This window comes from Camelus bactrianus, chromosome 9, assembly GCF_048773025.1.
Source record: "Camelus bactrianus isolate YW-2024 breed Bactrian camel chromosome 9, ASM4877302v1, whole genome shotgun sequence".
In the NCBI taxonomy this organism is placed as follows: domain Eukaryota; kingdom Metazoa; phylum Chordata; class Mammalia; order Artiodactyla; family Camelidae; genus Camelus; species Camelus bactrianus.
In genome coordinates this window covers 10,922,163-10,944,683 of record NC_133547.1, presented here as the reverse complement: position 1 = coordinate 10,944,683, position 22,521 = coordinate 10,922,163, and the positions used below count along the sequence as shown (strand labels likewise).

The following is a 22,521-nucleotide window of genomic DNA, read 5'->3' as shown; positions in this document are numbered from 1 at the left end:
CAGAAACAACTACGACGAGGCGGTCTGAGTAACTTTGGGGGAAGCTGTATTGTTTTATCCCCCTACATATGTGTCCTACAGACCACAGGACTAGTAGCAGGTGGTTTCTTGGCAGGATGATTTGGCATTTGAGTCAGGCTCATGAAGGGGCAGCCTCAGTCTCTCCAGTCTCGCGAGGAGAGGGGGCGGGTCGCCCAAGGATTGTTAGTCAAGATGGCGCTGGCAGCTGCTGCGGCGAGGGTTTGGGAGCCAAGTCGAGGCTTGGGCCAGGTCGGCCTCCTGGTCCTGCGGAGGCTTGGGGCTCGGGGGCTTGCTAGATCTGTGAGTACTTGGGACACCGGGGAGTTTTCCGCAAGGAGGCATAGGGACGTTAACGCTGTCTTCAGAGTGTAGGGGTCCCTGCAGGGAGTGGAGGATGAATTGTTACCGAAGGGACGAGGGCTGGGAGAACCACTTGGAGAGGATACACAAGAGAGGAACTTTCACTTCTTAGGAAAAGCGCCGCAGGTCCTTTGTAGACCCTGAAGGAGGGAGATAATTGGAGAGAGCTAGGGGGCTTCTCATTAGTTGCCATCTATCACCCGGTGAGGCCGCAGGAGGAAGATGTGACTTTTTCCCTCAGGGGCTGGAGAGTGAAACTACGTTTGTAAGAGAAGGACTTTCTTCTCGGTAGAAACATCCCCTTCAAAGAGGAGAAAAGAGAGAAGGTCCCTCATCACGGGCTTTTTAGTGCGTTGTGTTTCTTTGCTCTAATTCTGATTTTAAAATGAATTGGTTAAAAAGTCGTTTGATCTGTGCCCTCAGGTGGAATGCCTGGCCAGGGCCCTTGTCTGTTTATACAGAGGAGAGAATCAGTAAATATTTGTTGAATTAATGAGAGGGGAAGCGAAGAGAGAGAGGTCTAGACAGAGCACTTTGCCCACATTTCTTAGAAACACTTGAGAAATGCCTTGTTTCTTGTCAAAAGGGTCAGGCTCCCTTTAGGTTGATGCTAAGTGGCAAGCAGAAATTTAGTTAGGAGCTCTGTTCAGAGGGAGAGAGGCAGTGAGCTGCAGAAAAGCTGTGAACTAGAATTTTACATAGAAGAGAGTAGTGGTTAAGAAGGTGGGCTCTGAAGCTAGACCATGTGGGGTCATACCCCTAACCTGCCACTTTCCAGCTCTGTAGCTTTGGGCAAAGGACTGCTCCTCTCTGGACCTAATTTGCTCCTCTGTAAAATGCTAACCTTGGTCACCTCATAGTGTTGTGAAAATTAAATATGTCAAGTGCAAAGAAGCGAACCTGGCATGTGACAAAGGCAATAGGAGTGTTGGCGGCTGTTGAAAGTAAAGGTGGAGGGAAAGGACAGAAACTGACCTTGGAGATGGGGGATAGGAAAGGAGTGACCTTGGGAGGGCCTGGATTGGTGGGGGCCTTAGTGGGAAATCTGTCATGATCTTGTAGGGTTGGGCCTGATCGTCTGATCTTCAAACCATTCAGGAGGGAAGATGGAACCTGTGGGAAAGAGCTGTAGCTAGAGAGGGAAGCAGGGGAGGAGGATGGGCTGCGAATGAGGTTTAGGGGTACCTAGGAAGGGAGTCACTTGACGCAGGTAATTTCAGAAGGGTTGCTGGAGCAAAATGGAGGTGGGACAGCCCCTGCCTTTGGGCTGTTCTGTGCCAGGTGTTTGAGGAGCAATCAGATCCTCCACATCTGGTCTCCCTGGAGCTCACTGACTGGCCTTTGGGGTGGGGGTGGGCTGCACTGGAGTGGGAGTAGGGGAAGGTCATTTATAGCTGATCAAATCTGCGTCCTGGCTCAGTCTCCTTGCTGCCCTTCCTCTTGCTTCCCTTCCTTTTTTAAAAATGTAATTTTTTGGCGTGGTGGGCAGGGGCAGCAGGAGGTTATTCAGTCCCTGCTTTTTGTTTATCTATTTTCAGAGCCCATGTTTTTAATTCTCCGTTTTTAATTATCTCACTTTTTTTTTTCCTTAAGATTAAAAAAGATTTTTTGGAGGAGGGCAGGGAAGGAGTAGTAGCCTTTAGTCAAAGAAGCTTTTAGGCCAGGGCTGTCCCATAGAACTTTTTGTGTTGATGGGAGTGTTCTGTATCTCTGTTGTCCACTACAGTAGCCACACGCCACACGTGGCTGCGGAGCACTTGAAATATGGCTAATGGGACTGAGGAACTGGAGTTTTAATTTCCTGTATTTTTAATGAGTTTAAATAGCCGCAGGTGGTTGGTGACTGCTGTATTGGATGGTGCAGTTTTAGCCAATCAAGGTGGAGTTGGGAGAGAGTGCCTTGGGGGCAGGTTGGGAGGCTGTTTCACAGTGGACAAATTGGGTTGTTGGGGCAGGTTGGGTTGGGAGGAAGTTTCCATATTTCTCTCCTGACTGCTTGCTCCTCCTTTCATGTCTTTTATTCACTATCCTGTTGCCCTGGAGGCATTTGCCTGATTCTGTCTCCCTCTCCCTGCAGTTGCTAGCTGAAGTTTTAGTCATCAGGGAGAAGAGGAGGGAGGAAACTTGATTGTCAAGGAGTCCTGAGATGGTTTCTCAGCCACCACCCTGAGAAGCAAGTGGGACCTTGGCCAAGTCACTTTACTACCCTGAGCTTAGCAAGTAGGGTGAGTGCTCTGGTGGAAGTCAGGAAGCTCCTCCAGCTGGGCCTGTATGATCCAACCCAGCTGTTCAGGCAGCCTGTTCGGGGGCTCTAGTGCTCCAGGGCCCGGTGTGGCATCTCCAGGTGGTTGGTGCCCAGCGTGTACTGTGGTATGAAACCATAGGGGTTCATCTCCTTCTTGATTGGTGTCTTTTTATTTAATTGAAGTATTGTCCATTTACATTGTTGTGTCAGTTTCTGGTGTACAGCATCATGTTTCAGTCTTACATATACATACGTATGCTTCTTTTCATATTCTTCATTGTAGGTTACAAGATATTGAATATAGTTCCCTGTGCTACACAGTATAAGACTTGTTGTTTTGGCCGGTGTCTTAATGAAGCACTTCATAATTTATAGTGCCAAGTCACACCGTTATTACATTTAGTACTACCATCCTGCACGGTATATACTGGTGGTTTTCTTCTATTACAGGGGAGGAAACTGAGTCTCAGAGAGGTGAGGTCTGAACTTGGAGCTCTGGACTCCAAAGCCCAGTCTCTCTGTAGTTTCAAGATGCTTGGAGGAGAAGGTATAGGGCTTTGGTCCAAGTCTTGCAACTCCTGCTTAGGCTAGTCCTAGTGTGTATCATCAGCTGCTGGTGGGAAGAACCGGCCTCAGCGCCCCTGTGCCCTTCCTTCCCTGTCCTTTAGCCCCACTGGCCATTTGCCTCTTCCTTGGACAAGCCCCTCCCACCCAGAGGCCTCTGTAGGGATTTGGTCTTTCAGGTGTCGACCGACAGACCACTTCCTCAGAGAAGCTTTCCTGACCCCATCACCAGTCTCTGTAAAACGGGGACAACAGCAGTACCGACCTCAGAAACATGTGGTGAGGAGTAAAGGAAACAGTTCTTATGAAGCACTTATCACATACACCATGCGCTCGGTAAGGGCTCAAGAAATGGGGCTGCTGTTTCTCTCCAGAGACAGTGAATCTGGTGTGGCCTCGACTGATGCAGGAAAAGGCCACTTCATCCCCTTGGTGGCTCCCTGAGGCTGGGGAGAGCCTGCTTCATCTCCACCCCTCCCTGGCCGCCTTCACCAGAGGCCCCAGGAAGGGGAGGCCGCTGATGAGGTCCCTGACTCTCCTGAGCTGCAGGTAGAGCTGGGGCTCAGCCTTGCAGCGTGCCTCAGCCTGCAGAGAGCGGGTTTGGTGGCCTTAGCTGCCCTTGCTTCATCTGGCTTAACTGGCAGCATCACAGAGCCTCCCACGACAGAACCCCGCCTTTCTCTCCAGCTTCCCTGTAGCAGGCAGGCTGCCTGGCTTTGTATGCTCACGTCACCACACATGAGCTCTGTGGCCTTGGACAAGTCACCTAACCACTCTGAGCCTTAGGGCCACCTCTTTTCCAGAGGTGTGGTAATGGCACCTGCCTCACCTGGGTGCTGGGTGGGTTCAGCTAGCACACGGGCATAACAGAGCAGCTGCCTCGTGTGGCGCCGAGGCATGTAGTTAACTGTTGTTATTGGGGTGCCAGGGTCTCTTCTCTTGCCTCAGAGCCTTGTTGTTCCCGAGGACCCAAGTGTTCTCCTGGCCCCCAGCCTTTGCCTGGCTCACCACTGCTTGTCCCGCAGGCCTCGGCTTCACCTCCCTCCTCCATGAGGCTTTCCTCCTGCTGCATCTGCTGCTGGCAGTGACAGCCTCCTCCCAGAGCTACGGCAGGTGCGTTGCACCTGCCTCACCACAAGCCTGCGAAGTAGAAATTCTTATTTCCATGAGAGGACGCAGGTTCAGGGACACTGTCTCCTGCCCAGGTGACAGAGATGGAATGGGACAGAGCTGTATTCAAACCCAGGCTGTTTAGCTGTCCCGCCCCTCATCCCACCCTGCTGCATGTTAACCCTCTACAGTCCTGCTTCCTCTGAGATTGCCCCTCTTGGTTGTAACTTGTGTATTCAGGGCTTGTCATCCCTCTCCCATCGGCTCCTGCCCTCAGTTCAGGGCCCGACTTAGAGCAGGTATCCACTGTCTGCTTGCTTGACCACAGCGGTTGTCAGATGCACTTGCTAGCCTCTCATTTGTCCAGTGTTCGTCATGTGCCAGGCACTGGGTTGAGCCCTCTACACATGGGCTCATTGACTCTTCATGAGCACCCATGAGATAGATACTCACACCCGCCTCAGTTGACCTGTGAGGAAACTGAGGCTCTGGGTTTAGTTACAGGGCCCGGAGGCAGTGGTCAGCTCAGAGTCCGTGACCTTAACTGGCGCCATATGGAACGGCTGGAGGAGGGGCCGGACCCAGCCTTCCAGAGCAGGCCTGTTTCCTGTGTGGTAGGAAGGGATGTGGCTTCAAGGCTTTGTGTAAATCTGTGCAGCCTCTGCCATTGTCAGTCACTGGTCACCAGGAGAGGACCCCCCCCCCCCAAAAAAAAGAAAAAATGGCAGAGATGCATACTTCCTCTGCAGGCATTTTACCACCCACTCCCATGATGGAGCATTTCCTCAGGGCCAGGCACTGTCTGAGCCTTTGGTAGCTCAGGGAATCAGCACAGTAACAGGGTAGGTACCACCGTCACCTCTATAGGCCCAGGATGACGGGGCATGGCCGGGGCCCAGCTCCAGGGTGCAGGGGCATCGAGGTGCCCTGACAGTAGCTTTCCAGCCTTGAAGGCAGACAGTCCTGCCCTGACCCCGGGGTTTGTTCCAAACCCTGGCCCCTGGCCTCCTGTCCTAAGGCTCCTGCCCAGACAGCAGCCCTCATCCGGTTCCACAGGCATCTCCCCTGTGCCTCAGTCTCTCGGGAGTGTCTGCTGGGGGCCTTGGTCTGGAGTTACAATCCAGTCTGAGGTGCCGTCAGGCCTTCTCCCAGGCGCCTCTTGCCCCCATCTTCCCAAGGTGCCAGTCAATTCCTTTTTTCCCATTTCCTGACCTTCCTAGATTTTGTGTTTTTTTCTTCCCTTTTGCCAGTCTTGGAGCACATAGTACGTCCCATGCCTGTGCTGAACCCTCTGTGTGCCTTATCTTAGGAACGTTTGGTGGCAGCCCTCTGCAGCCTTTTTGCAGATGAGGAAGTTCAAAGAGACAAGGTGTTTTGCAGAGGGCTGTGCAGTGAGATAAGAAGTTGGAACCCAAGCTGATGAATTTCATCACTCATTCACCAGTTCAGTCAGTAATCGCTTGTTGAGTGCTCTGTAAAGCAACGTGGACATGCTCCTCGCCTTCCTGGAGCTTGTGATGTGTGGGGGAACGGACACGAGATGAACGGATCTTCTAGGTGGGTCCGGCCCTGTGAGCACTCACGAAGGGGAAGCATGGTTTGCGGGAGTTGGGCTGGTTCCATGACATTGTCAGGCCTGGGCCTGCCCTGCCGTTGGGAGTGTAATTTCCTGTATTTCCTCACAGCCGCAAACGCAGATAAACGCACATGTGTTCCCCCATGGGAACCTTGGATGGCCTTGTTCACTGCAGTTACAGGAGGGAGGGTGGGGAACACATCTGTGCAGCCGCGTGTGAGATCCAGCTCGTGGCAAACCCGGTCATTCTTCCTTTGCTCCTGTTAGAAGTGAATGACTGAGCTTAGCGGGTGGGCAACGGCAGCTGGCTTTGGGGGTCTGGATGTCAGTCCTGCCCTGAAGCTCAGTCCTGACTGACTTGTTTTATTTCTGGGGCCTGGCGCAGGGAGGTTACATTACCTCCCTGAACTTCGGTTTCAAGGGCAATAGTAAATAATCTGTCTCACAGCCACGCTCCGAGGACTCGGTGAGGGTTGTGGACGTGGATCTCAGCCTGGCGCCCGCCAAGTGCTTAATAAAGGGTGTGTTGCAACACTGAGACCAGTCTAAGGCCGTCTAGCTCAAGAGCTAAGAAATGGAATTGGTTCACCTCCTGGTGCACGTGGAGGTGTCTGCCAGGCTTCCCCGCCAGGCCTCTGATCCGAGGGGGTGTGATGCTTCCCACGGACTCCTCCAGCCACGCTGAACTCACTTTTTGCCCTTTGATCTGTTCTATTTCCCCGGCCTCACGTGCTCTTTCTCTGACTCCTAGATATCCTTTGGGTCCCAGTTCTCACATCACTTCTTCAGGGGAAACTTTCCCTCTTTCCACTCTGCTCTAGCCCCCCGGCTTCTCTTGGGAGAATACGCATCACCCTCATCCCCTCGTCCTTACTTGCTCAGCATCTGTCTTTCCTGCAGGGTGGCAGGGACAGGTGTCTTGCCTGTCATAGGTCTCCAGAACTCAATACCTGGGACGAAGCAGGTGCTCAAGTATTTGATGACTGAGTCAGTCTGGACTCCTGGAGGGAGTAAGGACTGGAGTGGTGGGGCATAAAAGTGTGGGGAGCGGTTTGCCACGTGACGGAGGAGGAGGCTGGCCCAGGATAGAGATGGCAGCAGCCGGGCGGCAGTAGAAACGATAATCCACATTTTTTAAGCTTTTACTCTGCTTACAAATACCCTGCTCACCCTTTTATATTAACGGTTCTAAGCCTCACGACATTTCCACGAGGTGTTCTCCATTTTACAGATGGGAAGGAGGAGACTTGAAGAGGGGAGTCACACTCCCATTGTCACCCAGCAAGGGATTTGAACCCAGGCAGGCTGACAGCTGACTCTTAAGGGCTCACAGACGTAAGCTGGGCAGCCTCCCTCTGGGTACGGGGGTCAGTAAAGAGCCCATCTGGCTGACTCGAGGACGCTCTGTGTCTGTGGTAGCCATAGGGGTGGAGAGGAGGGTGCAGCTGTGGTCAGACTGGAGAAGCCTTGGATGCCAGGGTGAAGAGCTGGGGCCTCTCATGATAATGGCTACCAGTTCCTGAGTTGCCTGCCACTTGATTAGATCGATTAATCTTTACAACAACCCTGTGTAGTAGACACTGTTATTTTCACCCTAGTTTTACAGGTGAGGAGCTGAGACACAAAGAAGTGGGAACTTGCCCAAGGTCACACACTGGGAAGGTGGCAGAGCTGGGAACCATGTGCGTCAGGCCCCAGAGACCACAGCGGCCTTGGCAGCTTAACCACCAGGCCTTACTGCCTACTGCTGTGCAGTTGAGCTGCTCCTGACATGAGTGCCCCCCACCCTCTCTCCCCAGCACCCCCAGAGGCAGCAGCAGCAGCACTTCTCGTCCCTGGATGACAAGCCCCAGTTCCCAGGGGCCTCAGCGGAGTTTATAGACAAGCTAGAGTTCATCCAGCCCAATGTCATCTCTGGGATCCCCATCTACCGTGTCATGGACCGGCAGGGCCAGATCGTCAACCCCAGCGAGGATCCCCACGTGAGAGCCACCTCCCTCTGACTCCATTCCCCCAACTCAAGCCCCTTGCCCATCTCCTCTCTGGTCCTACCTGGCCCATGTCTGTCTGCCTCCATCTGCAGCTGCCCCAGGAGAAGGTGCTCAAGTTCTACAAGAGCATGACGCTGCTCAACACCATGGACCGCATCCTCTATGAGTCCCAGAGGCAGGTGCGTGGGGACGGGCTGGGGAGGGGTGCTTGGGATTACCTGAGGTTACCTACCTGTGTTTGGGCCAAAAGACAGCTCCCAAGGAGGAGGGGGTGGAATGGAGATCCTTGTCTTGAAGTCCTTCAAGTTCTTGAGGTTCTCCTGGGGCTCTGGAGGACAGGGTCGGGGGGGGGGCCTGCCCGAGGGCAGAAGGATGGACCAAATCACGGAAAACCTTCTGTCTGCTGGGCTGGGGACTTCGCTGTGCTGGGCGAGGGCAGGCAGGAGAAGACCTGACTACCTCTCCTCTCAGGAGCTCACAGTCTTGAGAAACCGTGGCCTGTGGTGCCTCCCGGCGTGCCCGCGTCCAGTGCGCTGCGATCGTACACTCAGCAGTGTTAATACCAGCGGACAGAGATTCCGTCAAAGCAGTGTCAGAGAATGGAATTTGTTGACTCAAATAACTGCAAGTCCAGAGGGCCTGTTTCAGGCACAGCTGGACCCAGGGGACTGAGAAGGTGTTATCAGACTGTTTCTCTTTTTCTGTCTTTTCTCCTCTCCTTTGCCTTGGCTTCCTTCATTCTCAAGCCACAGTGGTCTCTGGGAGCTCCAGGCTCACAGAGAGGCAGCAAAGAAAGGGTTCAAGGTACCGGCTCTGGAGCAAGACTGCAATCGATATCCTCATTCTGTCCCTCTCTAGCTTTGTGGGCTTGGGAAGGTTGCTTACCCTCTCAGTGCTTCTTTTCTGAAGCTACTTCGTGGGGTTGCTGTGAGGATTGATGTAATGGCCTTAGGAACAGTGGCCACATAAGTAGCTAATATTCATTGTGTGCTGGCTAAGTTAACCAGCACACAGTGAATATTAGCTGCTTATTGTGAATATCAGCCTAGCCATTATTGTCCTTTCTCCTTAGCAGTGGAAAGAGAATGTCTGGTCCCTAATCTTTCAGCAGAAGGCCCAGGGCTGATGTTTACTGGACAGGCTCTGGTCACAGACTTCTCCTTGAAAACCAACCCATGTGACCGACCGGCCAGTCCGGGGCCACAGGCCCATCCCCAGGAACCAAGGGAATGGAGGTATGGAGCCCGTCCCTCCCAGGAGACTGAGAGTAGGGGCATGGGGCCCAACCACCCTCCCAGTCCTAATAAAAATAAAAGCAGTCGTGTAGGCAGATTAATAGTTGTTGTTGTTGTTGTTGTTTTAGTCTTGCATAAAAGAGATGCAAAAAAAGGTTGTCTAGGGCTGGTATGGTGGCAACCACATTGTCACTGGATATCCAGCACTGGCTTCTAGCCTCCAGGGCTCCTCATGAACCAAATGGCTGCTGGAGCTCCCTCCATCATGTCTCATTCCAGGCAGGAAGTGGAAGGAAGGTGGAAGATCAGACATGGCAACACCCAGCTATCTCCCCACACCCACATTTGTAGAACTTTCTAGGTAGTCCCACCAAATGACATCACATGTATCGTGGGTCATTCCCAGCTGCAGGGGAGACTGAGAAAGTAGTCTTTTAGTCTGGGCAGTTGCTGCTTACGGTGGAATGAGATCTGTTAGCAATGAGGAAGAGGGATCGGATGCTGGGCCGGCAACTAGTGACCTCTGCCCCAGCCCAGGTCCTGTTTCCTCAGGGGGCCCCTCTCAGGCTCCTCCCCACACCCACCTCGGCACCCCTGCCAGGCCCTCAGCACCAGCATCTGCCCACTCACTTGGCACTGGGAGGTCAGTTCATTTTTAATTGGCTCCCTACTTAGAAGAAAGGGTTATTCATGTGCTTCCCCGACTGTGACAGAAAGCCAGGCAGGCCTGTGGAACACATGAGGCCTGGGCACAGGGTGTCCTGCGGGTGCCCACCCGGCTCTCTCCGTTTGCCTTTACATGCGTTCGTGCTTCTTCCATCTCTGTGCCAAGGCCCCCGGGTCTCCAGCCAGACTTTGCCTCTTAGCCCCAGATCTACTGGGCTTCTTGCCCTGGGTGTCCCACACCAAATTCAGCCTGTCCAGACTTGACTGCGGCACCTTCCTCCCAGACCTGCTCCTCTTCCTCCCTTAGGCCATTTTGCAGTGAAGGGCACCACCGTCCACCCATTTGCCCAAATTGGACATCCACAGTGTCCCCTCCTGCCCCCTCGCTATCACTTTCCCCCTCATTCACTCTGTCCCTAAGTTTAGTTTGAAAGCCATTCTGCTCAGCACCACCATCAGGAACCCAGACTTCCTACCTTTCTGCTTCACCATCGTGGGCGAATTGGCTTTCATCCTGTGCTTGTTGCCTCATGTTCAGAAGGTGGCTGCCACAGGTCCAGACTCCACTGCCACGTGCAGAGCAGGAAGGAGGGCTGCAGGGAAGGGGCGGCAGCAGCCGCAAGTCTCTTTTATCAGGAAAGCAAAAGCAGACTTCCACTAAATTAGCTGGCTAGAGCTGTGTCCTGCGGCCACCTCTGGCTGTGAAGGAGGCTGGGAACCTGCTCTTCCAGGCTCTGGGATTCGGGGGCTTGGGAGAAGGGAGTTGCTCTGGCACCGGTGGAGCCAGTCAGCAGGGGCTGCCGCTCCCTGCACTACTTAACTCAGTTTCTCCAGACTCTGAGCCATCCCCTCCCTGCCTTCTCACCACCACCCACCTGGCTCACGCACTCAGTCCTGTCTCCTCTGTTGTTCCCCGCACAGCAGCCTGAGAGACAAATCTATTTTGTTTTTTCTTTTTTCATTCTGAGAGACAGGTCTGAGACATCGCTCCACTGAGAGCTATCGGCGGGTTACCCCCATCCTCAGGGTAAAGTCCAGACGTATGGTTTCCCTGCACTCTCTGGGTGTCGTTCCCTGTGCTTCCCGCCTCGTCTCCCCACCCCTCCCACTTTATATCTCTGTCCTTCTGGCCTCTTGGCCTTTGTTGTTCTCTCTGCCAGAAACTGCCACCCTCCCCACCTTTGCTCAGCATAGGCATTGCTCCCTGATGCCTCTCCGTGGTGGGGCGGGTCCCCCTTCAGCCTCCGACTGCACAGCCCCATCACCCTGGTTCTAACCAACCTGGCAGTTTCTCCATGAAAGCAGGAACGCCAGTGTGGCCTGGCCCAGAGCCGGCCTTCAGGAAGCATCTGTTGATTCAGAGTCGTCAAAAGTTGGTCAGTGTTTGGATGTGTCTCTGTCATTGCCCAGCCTAACTGAACCCGGACCTCTGGGCCCTCCTCCACCCCCAGGGCCGGATATCTTTCTACATGACCAACTATGGCGAGGAGGGGACGCACGTGGGGAGTGCAGCCGCCCTGGACAACACGGACCTGGTGTTCGGCCAGTACCGGGAGGCAGGTACGTCTGCCCCTGGCCTGGCGCTGTGAAGCAGGTGCTAGGGGCTTGGGTGTGTGGTCCCCATCGAGGCAGGTCAGGCCCAGTCAGTCCCTCCTGTTGTGGCCCGCATTAGTCACCCATTGTGCTCTTACAGGAGCGGGAGGCCTGAGGAGCTGGAGGAAGACCTTTCCGAGCAAGAAAGAGCCGAGCCAAGCCAGGGGCAGGAGTTGGGGGGCTTCCCCTCCCCAGAGGCCTGGCGGTGTTGTGGTTAAAAGCCTGTGCTCTAACCATTCCATGCCTTGCTGGTGACCATTTTCAGATGTTGGGCAAGTCAATTCTGTTCTTAGCCTCAGTCTTCTCATCTCCAAAGTAGAGATTAGGATGCACTGTCGGGCTGCTGGGAGCATGCAGCAAGGTCAGGCTGAGCTGCAGGCGTGGCTCGTATTGTAGACCCCTGTCCACAGGGTGCAGGGCTCTGCTGGCCTCTCCCGAGATGCTGTATCGTTCAGAGAGCAGAAACAAATGGGAGGGCCCGGCCAGGGAGCGGCTAACTGCTGAGTGAATGCAGCAGAGGATGGAAGGGTCAAAGACTAAGGATAAAGAAAATGGATGAGCGATAAGGAGAGACTGGAGGTGAAGGAGTGAGCCTGGGGAGCTGAGGGTGGGGGTCTAGAGCAGTTGTTGATATGGGGGCCCTGCCAGGGAGCTGCCCTGAGGCAGTGCCAGGGAGGCAAATCTGACCCTTCCTCTTTTTTTTAAAATTTAATTTAATTAAAAAAAATTTTTTTTGCAGTGGGGAGGTGACTACGTTTATATAGCTAATTTTTTGATGGAGGTACTGGGGATTGAACCCAGGACCTCGCGCATGCTAAGCATGTGCTCTACCACTTGAGGTGTTCCCTCTTCCCATGACCCTTCCTCTTAGGTTCTGCAGGATCTTGGGCAAGTTGCTTAACTGGTCCTTGATTCGGTTTCCTTATCTAAGGCAGTAGTTGAGGGACTTCACGGGGCAGGTGACAGAAAGCCTTCAGCACAGGGCCTGGCTCAAGATGAGCACTCAAGAGTCAGAGGCAATGTTGTGACCAGGGCCTCTCACCCTGGGACAGCTCTTCAGCAGGGAGGCAAGGCCTGGCCAGGGAGGGCTCGGGAGAGGGCTCCAAGCAGGGCCTGGAGCAAGGGTCCTGGAGTCACGGGCAGCAGGCTCTACCCTCAGGGGCCACCTCCACAGGAGTGAGCCAACCCGTACCAAGGGTCTCAGAAGGCCTTGCATCCAGGCAGGTGCAGGGTGCACTCAGGCAGGGCAAGGAGGAAAGTCAGACTGCGGGCCCCATTTCTGGCTGGGCAGCTACTCGCCTTGCTGGCTCTGTGTCTCCCATCTGTGAAGTGGGGAGAACAAGGGCACTCAGAACAGGAGCGCTCACTGAGCTCCTGAGTGCCAAGGAGCTGTTCCCAGTGCCGGAGCCCTGCAGCAGAGCGGAGGTCTCTGCCCAAGGTCCCACTGCAGCTGCTGCGGGGAACCCCTGACAATCCCCCTTACGTGCCAGAGCCAGGTGACACAAGGCCCGGGTCAGAGAGGTGCCACCTTGTGGCTCCTTTGATGATGAGGTGGGCGTCCACTGGGGTTTTGTTTCAAGAAGAGGTTTTACTGCCATGAACAGGTTTGAATATTTCTTCTCTAGTCCAGAAGTCGTGAGCATGGCCCATACTTTTCTTTGGTTCATATGATGATTTTTTTAAGTAGATGAATTAGTTGACACACTTAAAACTCAGGTAGTTTCTCATTCTAAAAAGAAAACAGCAAGCTGGATTTCTTCTTTTGAAAAACTGGACCATCTGGCCTCCCGGGGCAGCAATGAGTTGCTTTGAACAGCAGCCTCCCTCTTGAGCCAGGCCTGTGCTTTCTGCCTCTGCCCACCTGCTTCCTGCACCCACTGGTCCCTGTAAGCATCCGATGTGCCTTCCCCGATTCTAGTCCGGCTTCCTTCCTGCACAGGAGGGAAACGGGAGCCCTGGTAGGAAGGGCCTGGCAGGGAACCCTCACAGGGTTGACCCGCCTCCTGCATTACCCGCCATGGTAACGGCAGCCTCCTCCCGCACTCAGGCGTGCTCATGTACCGGGACTACCCGCTGGAACTGTTCATGGCCCAGTGCTACGGCAATGTGAGCGACCTGGGCAAGGGACGCCAGATGCCCGTCCACTATGGCTGCCAGGAGCGCCACTTCGTCACCATCTCCTCTCCGCTGGCCACGCAGATCCCTCAGGGTGAGGACGCATTTCCCTGCACGGGCCCTTGCCCTTCTCTGTCCTTCAGGGGCTTCCTAGTTGCTACCACGGGCAGAGTGCTGGTCTGTACAATAGGCTTGCAGGACCCCTCTTGTCTGGGGTCCCTGTCGGAGGGCTGTGGCAGCGTCCACACCCCGTTCGGCAGGCCTGAGCGGGTACGATCACTCTCTCCATTTCCCACACTTGTGCCCCAGGTCTGTTGTTTCACAGGCACAGCCAACTGTGCGTAACTGAGCATGCGCCAGACCCCTCGCTGAAGGTCCGCTGGCAGGGATCAAGAGAAGGGACTCACATTGTCAACCGTGTGGTTCTCGACCCCAGCCCTGCTCTGCCTCTGTCCTCAGAGTCTAATTCCCTAAAGCTTACTCTGGGAGCCCGTGATGCTTAGGTGCTTAGCACCGTCGGTGTGGCTTCTATTAAAGGCCACAGCTTGCTAAGCAGGCCTGCCTGGGGCCAGGCTGCAGCCACATGGCGCAGAGACCACAGGTGCGGACCTCCCTGCCCCACCTCTGGAGCCTGCACTTGATCGAGGGTCGGTCTGCTCCAGGACAGACACATGTGCTGATGTGTCTGCGGGGCTTAGCAGAGGGCCCGGCACGTCGGAAGACCTGTGCACATTCACCCCAGTGTGTTCTGTTTGGGGACAAGGAACAGTTTGTGCCTGAGGTGCGAGGTGGGCACGGCAGCTTTCTGGCAGGAGGGGGCATTTTTGCTGATTTCTATTTCATAAGGTTTCTATAAGGTGGGGCCTGGCCCTCACTTTCCAACTGGGTGACCATTAAGTCACTCAGTCGGCCAATGTACGAAGTCCTTGCTGTGTGCTGGGCGCTGTTCTAGGCACAGTGAACAGAGGTGAGGAAAAACCTTAGCCCTCCTGGTGCTGACACTGTGCGGGGGGTGGGGAGGACCATAAACAGGATGAAGTAACACATGGAGTATGTCAGGGCAATAAAGTCTACAGGGAGAATAAAGCTGAGGGAGTGGTGTGTGATGGGAGAAGGTGGGGACAGGTGTCTCCAGGTGACAGAAATACAGACCAGGAAGTTGGGGGGGCAGGCAGGGTCTTGGGGCAGGTGCTTGCTCTGTGTTTGAGGTGCAGGGAGGAGCGATGGAGCGGGTGTGGAGGGAGGGGCTGAGGGAGGGAGAGCAGTCAGGGCAGGGTGCAGATAGGTGGGGTCTTGGGCCTTTGATTTTTGAAGGCACTTTGACCCAGAGTGAGCCTGAGCCAGGGGAGGGGAGGGGAATGACCGGCCTGGCTCACCTTTTAAGTCCTAGGTTGGCTGCCCTGAGGGTAACAGGTTGGGTAGGTTGGGGCTGGTGGGGAGGCTGCTCTGGAACAGCCACAGGCTAGAGGTGGAGGTGGGGAGGGGTGGGGCTGGGCCCCCGGGGAGAGGAGAGGTGAAGGAGGTGGGGAGGAGGGGTCAGGTTCTGGCTCCACTTTGAAGGTGGAGCAGGTGTGGGAAATGACAAAGTTAGAAGTCAACGATGCGGAAGTCTTTGGCCAGAGCATTTGGAAGGATGGAGCTGGGGTCAGCTGAAGGAAGAAGACTGGGTAGAGCAGCTTCTTGGGGGACAGTCAGGAGCTCAGGTGTCTTCTTTCCCCTCAGAGCCTGGCCACAGCCAGCCTGAGCCCTGGAGCCCCGGGTTGGAGGGCCGGGGTATGTGGGTCTGAGTGCGCATGAGACCCGCGCCTATCTCTGCTCCTGTCTCTGCTCCTGCAGCGGTGGGGGCGGCCTATGCAGCCAAGCGGGCCAACGCCAACAGGGTTGTCATCTGTTACTTCGGAGAGGGGGCAGCCAGTGAGGGGGACGCCCACGCTGGCTTCAACTTCGCTGCCACACTCGAGTGCCCCATCATCTTCTTCTGCCGGAACAATGGCTACGCCATCTCCACGCCCACCTACGAGCAGTACCGTGGGGATGGCATCGGTACGGGCCCGCCGGCCGCTCCCCACCCTGCCTGCGTCCTTCCTTCCCCTCCTCCTCCTGCCCTGGGAGCACAGCTGTTTGCTCTCCTGCCTTTCTCTGCTCTCTCCCCACTCCCTGCTCTTGTGTCATCTGAGCCCTGAGGCCTGACCTACCTCTGTCCCCACAGCGGCTCGAGGCCCTGGATATGGCATCCTGTCCATCCGCGTGGACGGCAACGATGTGTTTGCCGTGTACAATGCCACAAAGGAGGCCCGGCGGCGGGCCGTGGCAGAGAACCAGCCCTTCCTCATTGAGGCCATGACCTACAGGTACCTGCCACCCCCATCACCCCCCTGCCTTGACGGCCGCCATCTTCAGTATCTCCCCCACATTGATCCCACAGCCCCGTACTGTGTAGCCCCTTCCTGACCTTTATTCCATTTCCACCCCTTCTCCCATAGTCCACCCCTCTCTCCTGACCTTCATCCGAGGAGCCGCAGTCTGACCCCTTCCCTCCCCCCAGGATCGGGCACCACAGCACCAGCGATGACAGCTCAGCGTACCGCTCGGTGGATGAGGTTAACTACTGGGATAAGCAGGACCACCCCATCTCCCGGCTGAGGCACTACCTGCAGGGCCGCGGCTGGTGGGATGATGAGCAGGAGAAGGCCTGGAGGAAGCAGTCCCGCAGGAAGGTAAGGGAGGGCCACCCTCTGGGAAACCACCACCCTGGGGCTGGGTTCCAGGATGGCGCGTCAGAACCCTGGAAGGATGGAGAGGCTGGGGGTCTTGGGGGTAACCCCGGTGATGTCTCTGCCATCGTGCTGCTGTGTCCCGGCCGCTGTCTGCCCTCAGCTCCCTCATCTCTGCAAAGGGATACTGGGGTACCCGCTTCAGAAGCTCGGCAGAGGTGATTTAATTTGAGTGCAGTGTAAGGGTCCATCCAGAGTCGGTGCCCAGCCCTTAGCCCTGGACATCAGACCCCAGAGGCATGCAGTCCACGGTGGGCAGGTCAGACCCTGGTGTTGGGCAGTGCTTGCTTCCTGGCTCTGCCCTTGACTACATCATCCTGGGCACGTCCTTCCCCTTCTCTGTGCCTTGGTTTCCTCACCTCTGAGCTGCCGGCTTCTTAGGGCTGCTGAGAGGCTGAACTGACTCTGTACTCTTCAGTGCGGTGCCTGGGCCTGCTAAGGGTAGAGATGCTGGGATTTGGGATGTTAGGGTCACCACTGTTATGACAGTTATCTCCATTGTCCAGATGGGAACACTTGGCTCAGGGGATAACGCTTTGCCCAGGTCCCACAGTTAAGAGGCAGGTTCCTGGGTGGGAGGCTGGCTGCCTGCCTATTGCCCTTTGTCTCCCAGGTGATGGAGGCCTTTGAGCAGGCTGAGCGGAAGCTGAAGCCCAACCCCAACCTGCTCTTCTCGGACGTGTATCAGGAGATGCCTCCCCAGCTCCGCAAGCAGCAGGAATCTCTGGCCCGTCACCTCCAGACCTACGGTGAACACTACCCCCTGGACCACTTTGAGAAGTGAGGCCGCTCGCCCCACCCGCCTCAACCACCCCAAGGGGCAGAGGGGACTGGAGGGACGCTACTCCTTCCACACACAGCCCCCTCAAAATACTCAGGCCAGGGCAGTACCGGGTGGCTCCTGCTCACCATCCCCGCGCCTACAGGCTGTTACATTGGTGGGGCCTCGTCAGCCCCCTCTCCGGCTTTTGTTACAGGGCCTTCTCTCGGGGGCTGGGCCAGGGCCCCTCGAGGACTGGAAGCCCCTTCTGGGCTGGGGGTGGATGTGGCAGCTCAGCCTGTGGGATTTAGAGTGTGAGGTGGTCAGCAGGGAGTGAATAAACTGTCTCTCTGCCTTTGGCTCCGTGCCACCTCTGGTCTCCGTCTCCTGGAGTTTGGGACGTGGTAGGAGAGTCCAGCATGACTGATTTGGGGCCACCCCCACTTCTCCACTTGAGATAAATGAAGCCTAGGCTGTTGAGCTATCTATTTCCCTTGGAAACTTCTGCAAGCTGGAGGGTCAGCTTCAGCAGACAGGTAGGGGTGGGGGACCTACAGAGATGGGCTCCTGTCTCCCATAGAATAGGGACAGGCTGGTGTCCAGCACAGTGACCAGGAGGCCATCGGGGCTGGCCTTGCACATTAAGGATGGGGAGGGTGTCTGATGTGAAGATCAGGGTACAGATGAGTTCTGCTCTGTAAAACCCCCTGGTACCCTTCAGATACAAGCGACTCCAGGCCTCAGGAGGGAAAGCGTATTTTTAAAAAACAAAAAGACAGAAAGTCCGTTGCCTCTTGGGGAGGCCTCTGGCCTGGGGAGGCCCAGGAGGGGCTCGAGCAGGCTCCATTTCACACCGAGGACTGGAAGGAGAGGCTGAGCCAAGGGCCGGTGCCGAGGCCCAGGCCAGGTCTGCCTGCCCCTCCCCGCCGAGGCTCAGCACTGGAGCTGAGGGTCCTGCAGCTGTTTCCAGAGCCGGATGCTGTCCTGGGGGCTGAGGGGCCGCACCAGCAGCAGGTCGCGGAAGGCACAGGGGTCAGCGGTGCGGTCCGCTGGCCAGGCCGTAAGGAAGCCTTTGTGGGTCCTGGGCACCAGGCCCAGGGCTTGGAAGCACAGGCCTGTGTAGACGTCGTCAAAGGGGAAGGGGGCCACGCGGGCTGCTGCCTGCAGCAGCCAGGGTGCCAGGCGCCCGGCGATGACATAGCCGCCCCCGCTCGCGTAGGCCGGGTAGCTGCCTTCGAAGAAGGACCCAGGCACGTAGAAGGGTCCTCCAGGCTTCCGGAGGGGCTTGGCCTGGGTGAAGACCTCGCCCAGATAGAGGACTCTGGCCCTGCTGGGCGGCAGGGCCCGCAGGTGGTCCAGCAGGGCAGGGATGTGTACGAAGGCGTCGTCCTGGGTTCGCAGGACAAAGCGCACACTGGGGCAGTGGTGGCCAAGCCAGGCCAGCAGCAGCAGGTCTTTGAGCGTCTGGTTGAAGGGGACGTCGAGGAAGTCCCAGAGCAGCAGGTCGCTGTAGCGGCGGCTCTCCCAGGCCGCCAGGGAGCCTAAGTCAGGCCCCCTCTTGCCTTCCGGAGACCCCAGCAGGAAGAGCAGCCGGACCCCCGGAGCCGGCCCGCCCCATGTCTCCCTCACGGCCTGTCGTTCCGCGAAGCGCCCTGGTCCCGACTTGACGGCCAGTAGCAGATAGGGGACGTCAGAATCCTTGCAGCTGGCCACTTGGCCGCCGCCACCCCCAGGCAGCCACTGTGGGAAGCTCCGGCAGGCTGCCGACAGCAAGAAGTGGCGGAGGTCCTCGGGGTAGGAGGTGAAGTCTGGGATCTCGGCAGCAGCAGCAGCCCCCCAGGCATTGCAGTCTCCCGCCTCAGTGCTGTCCCCGCTGGGCAGGGTCCCCAGCCGCCACTGCTGCTGGTTCCAGTAAGCCATGGGCAGCGGGCCAGTTTGGCCCAGACGGGCTGAAAGGTTAGCCGGCAGGGTGGGCTCAGGGCAGGCTGGCGTGGGGCCTGGCGGGGTGCTGCGGGGTCCGGGGTAGGCCTTGCTAAGCCGAGGCTCTGACGTCCATTCGATGTACACTTTGAGGCCCAAGAGTGTGAGCAGTGCTGACAGGCAGAGGAGGCACTTGGGGCAGCGCATGACCCGACCCAGGGAAGGGGCAGCTGTGGGAGCTGCAAAGGAACCACAGAGGCCTTTGGGGTGCAGGGATGAGCCCTCCAGCCCCTGCCAACCCCAGTAAGGCTTCTCACAGTCCCAGACCCTAAACCAGCCCTCCAGCAAGGACTTTCCCCTCTTCCTGGACTTGTGGATCCCTGCTCCCATTACAACACCCTGCTCTTCCACCATCAGCCCAGCTCCTTCCACCTTCCTAGAAACTCAGGAGGCTGCCTCTTCCTCATCCTCAACCCCATCCCCACCCTAGAGACCGGTACTCCGCCCTTCCAACCTTCTCCCACCAGTTCATCCCCCTTACCGGGAGTCAGGATCACAGGGTCCCCTCCTTCCACCTTCGTGGAAACCAGAAACCAGCCTCCCTCTACCGCCCAAGTCCTCACCCCAGGCGCTGCTCTGTCTTTACCTCCGGGTCCGGCTCCCGCCAGCTCCAGCGCCCTGGGCCTCTGGTCCGGCCCTCCCTGCCGCCTCCCCTGCCCTCGTCCTGGAGCTACTGCCCTTGTTCTCCAGCCCAGCTGGTCGGCGGGGCGGGGAGGGGAGCTAGAGGCTGGGAGGGCCCCAGGGGCCGGGAGGGGCTGGGGCGGGGCTGAGGGAGGAGGGGAGAGGGAACGGGGAGGAGGGCAGGAGGGCAGGAGGCCAACCTGAGAGATGGGGCTCTGACGTGTTAGGGCTGGTTTTCTGGTGAGGCAGCGGGAAAGGTGCCGGGGTGGCTGCAGAGACTGACGGGGGGCCAGCAGGCCGGGGAGGGGAGAACCAGGGGCCCCGGAGAGAGCCCGAGGGAGGCTGAGGCTGAGGGCTGGTGGAGCCATGGGCTGAGGGCCCAGGGACAGAGAGAGTCCTAAAGTGGCAGCGCCTGGCCGGGGGTGGAGGGCGGGGCGGAGGTGAATGTGCTGAGAGGGCACGGGTGGCCCTGCCAGTGGTAGGGGGTGTCGTCATCGGCCCTCCCCCCCAGTCAGGGTGGGGGTTGGGAAGGGGGCTGGGGGGGAGGAGGAGGAGAGACGGGCAGAGATAGACAGTGCAGAGAAGAGACAGCCAGGGAGAGGCAAAGAGGACTTGGGGAGGCAAAGAGGAAAGAGCTGCCAGGAGAGGAGATGGGAAAGTGGAGTCGGAGGAGGAGGGAAATGGAGACAGCAAGTGAGAGAAAAGAGGAGCCCCTGTTGGGGAGGGTAGAAAGGGACATGAGGAGAGGCAGGTGGAGGGACGCAGGGTGGGGGACAGAGCCTCAGCCAGGGAGAGGCCGAGAAGGGAGCCAGAGAAGGGAGCCAGAGCTGCCAGGAGTGGGGCAGATGGAAGGGGTGGGTGGAGCATGAGCCAGGCTAGAGGGCAGTGAAGGGTGATGGGTGGGGGCACCAGGAGCCCTGGAGCTAAGCTGACCCCTGCACCTCCTCTGTCCCCTTGGGTGCCTGGGCTGCCTGCCCAGTGGGGCGGGAATCCCTCACTCCAGCCCCGGCCCTGTCTCCAGCTGCACCGTGACTCCAGGAACACTCACATCCGGCCCCCTGGGATGGGAGAGAGTGTCTGCCTGTGTTTACATCCCTGCCCTCCAGAGGCCCCTGCTGTTGAGGCTGCATCAGCTGTCTGGGGAGGCAGGCAGGGGGGCCTCCTCATTCCAGACCTCCTGGGGTGGGGCAGAAGGCCCCTCAGCGAGCCTGGCCTGACACCCTTCACCCCACCCAGGCTGGGGACTGCCGATCATCTCAGCAGCAGCAGCAGCAGCAGCAGTTGATTATCCGTCCAGCACTGATTCCCTCCCTGCCAGGTTTGAATAATGGAGCCCACGGGACCAGCTGGGGGAAGTGAGTGCAGAGGAGGTGGGAAATATTGATGGAATAAAAGCTAGAATGGGCTGGGATCAGGGCCCTGAGCATCCCTGGAAGGGGCCTTCAAGCCTCCCCCAGACCAGGATGGGGGTCCAGGCCCCCTAACTCTCTGCTCATCTAGCAGAGCAGAGAACCTCCCAGGGCCTGGAGGTTCTTCGATCTGGGCAGCTGCCCCTCCTGGGAGTGGTGGGAAGTCTCGAAGCAGAGGGTTTTGGTTGCTGTGTGCATCAGTCTGCAGACACCCGATGAGGAGAGAGAAACCACCCAGCAACTGTAACAGGTACAGTCGAATTTCAAGAATGAAGAGGTGCCTTGTGGAGCATGGTTGAGGGGGATGTGCAGGTAGAACACGGTGAACACAACCCAGCATTCCTGCCTCCCGAGCCTTCAGGTCCCTCTCCAGATGATGCTGGGGCAGTTCTGGCTTCTCGCCCGCCTTAGGGATTGTAGGTCACTGTTGAGTCCAAATTCCAGTCAGCCAACCTAGAAAAGCTGTCAGGACTACCCCCGGCTGCACTAGCTAACTCGTTACATCTAGATCTAGTACTAAAGTGCCCTCCTGTCAGTGAACTTGGCCCCAGCCAGTGAGATCTGCCCTCACTGGCTAACACCCTGAGGACCCACTCCTGCACAGGTTCCCCAGGGTTCTGACACTACATGTTTGCAAGTCTTCCCCTTTTCGTGTCAAAGCTGTTGCCTTCGGGTCATAGTGAGCACCTGTCCCCCGGAGTGCGCCGAGACTTGACCCTCGGTATTTCTGGGTCTAGTGACAGCAGCGGGTGCTTGTGGAAGTCTTAAGAGCAGTCACCCTTTTCAGGGCGTCTGCCCCAGGAGAGGTCAGCACAGGGCTTCCAGGGCAGGGATCCCCGGTGGTCTCAGACACTGGCAAGGGGGGGCCTGCAGCAACCGGGGGGTTCAAGAATCTGATTCCTTTGGGCCCAACCAGATGACCTGATTCCAAATTTCTGGGTCCCACTGTTTACCAGTCAGTGTCCTTACTTTTACATGAGAAACTTCTCAAGACCATGAAGTCAGCTGTTGCACCTTAGCAACTTACAAACTTCTGTGGAAAAAGCACATTTATCAGCCCTGGAGCTAAAAGTAAGAACTGTGGTGGGGGCTGTCACGAGGGCTTTCCAGTTCTGAGACAGTGACCTGAGCTGGGTGCTCAAAGTCACTCCAGGGAACCCGCCCAGCACTGTCTTTAGGGCTGTCATCACTGCCACAGGTCAGCACAGCAGCCTAGGAGCCCCCAGGGCACGCCCTTCAGTTGGCGCCTCATCACAACCCGAGAGGAAGCCCCTCAGATGCTGCTGCTGCTGCTGCATGCCCTGGGTTCTTCCTGTGCCTCTGCCCGTTGCCAGGGGCTTCTGCGCTGCCCTCAAGTCAGAGGCAGGAAAAACCAACTCCCAAATCCTGTCCCTCTGAGTTTATCTCTGGGAACTCTCCGGATGCCAGTCCTGTATCAGTTTGGGTCCAATCCGGAGAGAAAAACTACATAGTGCTTTGAACATGGAAAGTTTAATATAAA

The 22,521-nt window shown here is 57.0% G+C and overlaps 2 protein-coding genes across 5 annotated transcripts; one reads left to right on the top strand and one right to left on the bottom strand.

The window, feature by feature from the left end:
* The first annotated feature begins 164 nt into the window (after nt 1-164).
* BCKDHA (branched chain keto acid dehydrogenase E1 subunit alpha) lies at nt 165-17,369 on the top strand. 2 transcript variants are annotated; one of them, XR_012509006.1, is made up of 9 exons: nt 165-321; nt 7,676-7,858; nt 7,960-8,046; nt 11,220-11,328; nt 13,409-13,570; nt 15,313-15,519; nt 15,686-15,827; nt 15,960-16,193; nt 16,864-17,002. XR_012509006.1 is itself a non-coding variant. In XM_045510901.2 (9 exons), the coding sequence occupies exons 1-9, from the start codon at nt 214-216 to the stop codon at nt 17,032-17,034; spliced, it is 1,341 nt and encodes a 446-aa protein (XP_045366857.2). In that variant the 5' UTR covers nt 165-213; the 3' UTR covers nt 17,035-17,369. The 2 variants fall into 2 exon arrangements, 1 of the variants encoding a protein (XP_045366857.2); XM_045510901.2 differs by having other exon boundaries at nt 16,022-16,193; nt 16,864-17,369.
* A 381-nt stretch (nt 17,370-17,750) lies between these two features.
* On the bottom strand, nt 17,751-20,011 carry B3GNT8 (UDP-GlcNAc:betaGal beta-1,3-N-acetylglucosaminyltransferase 8). 3 transcript variants are annotated; one of them, XM_010947300.3, is made up of 2 exons: nt 19,577-20,011; nt 17,751-19,169 (listed from the first exon to the last, which is right to left on the bottom strand). In XM_010947300.3, the coding sequence occupies exons 1-2, from the start codon at nt 19,977-19,979 to the stop codon at nt 17,944-17,946; spliced, it is 1,629 nt and encodes a 542-aa protein (XP_010945602.2). In that variant the 5' UTR covers nt 19,980-20,011; the 3' UTR covers nt 17,751-17,943. The 3 variants fall into 3 exon arrangements, with proteins under 3 accessions (XP_010945602.2, XP_045366855.1, XP_045366856.1); XM_045510899.2 differs by having other exon boundaries at nt 17,751-19,221; nt 19,577-19,692; XM_045510900.2 differs by having other exon boundaries at nt 19,554-19,679.
* Between the last annotated feature and the right edge of the window lie 2,510 nt (nt 20,012-22,521).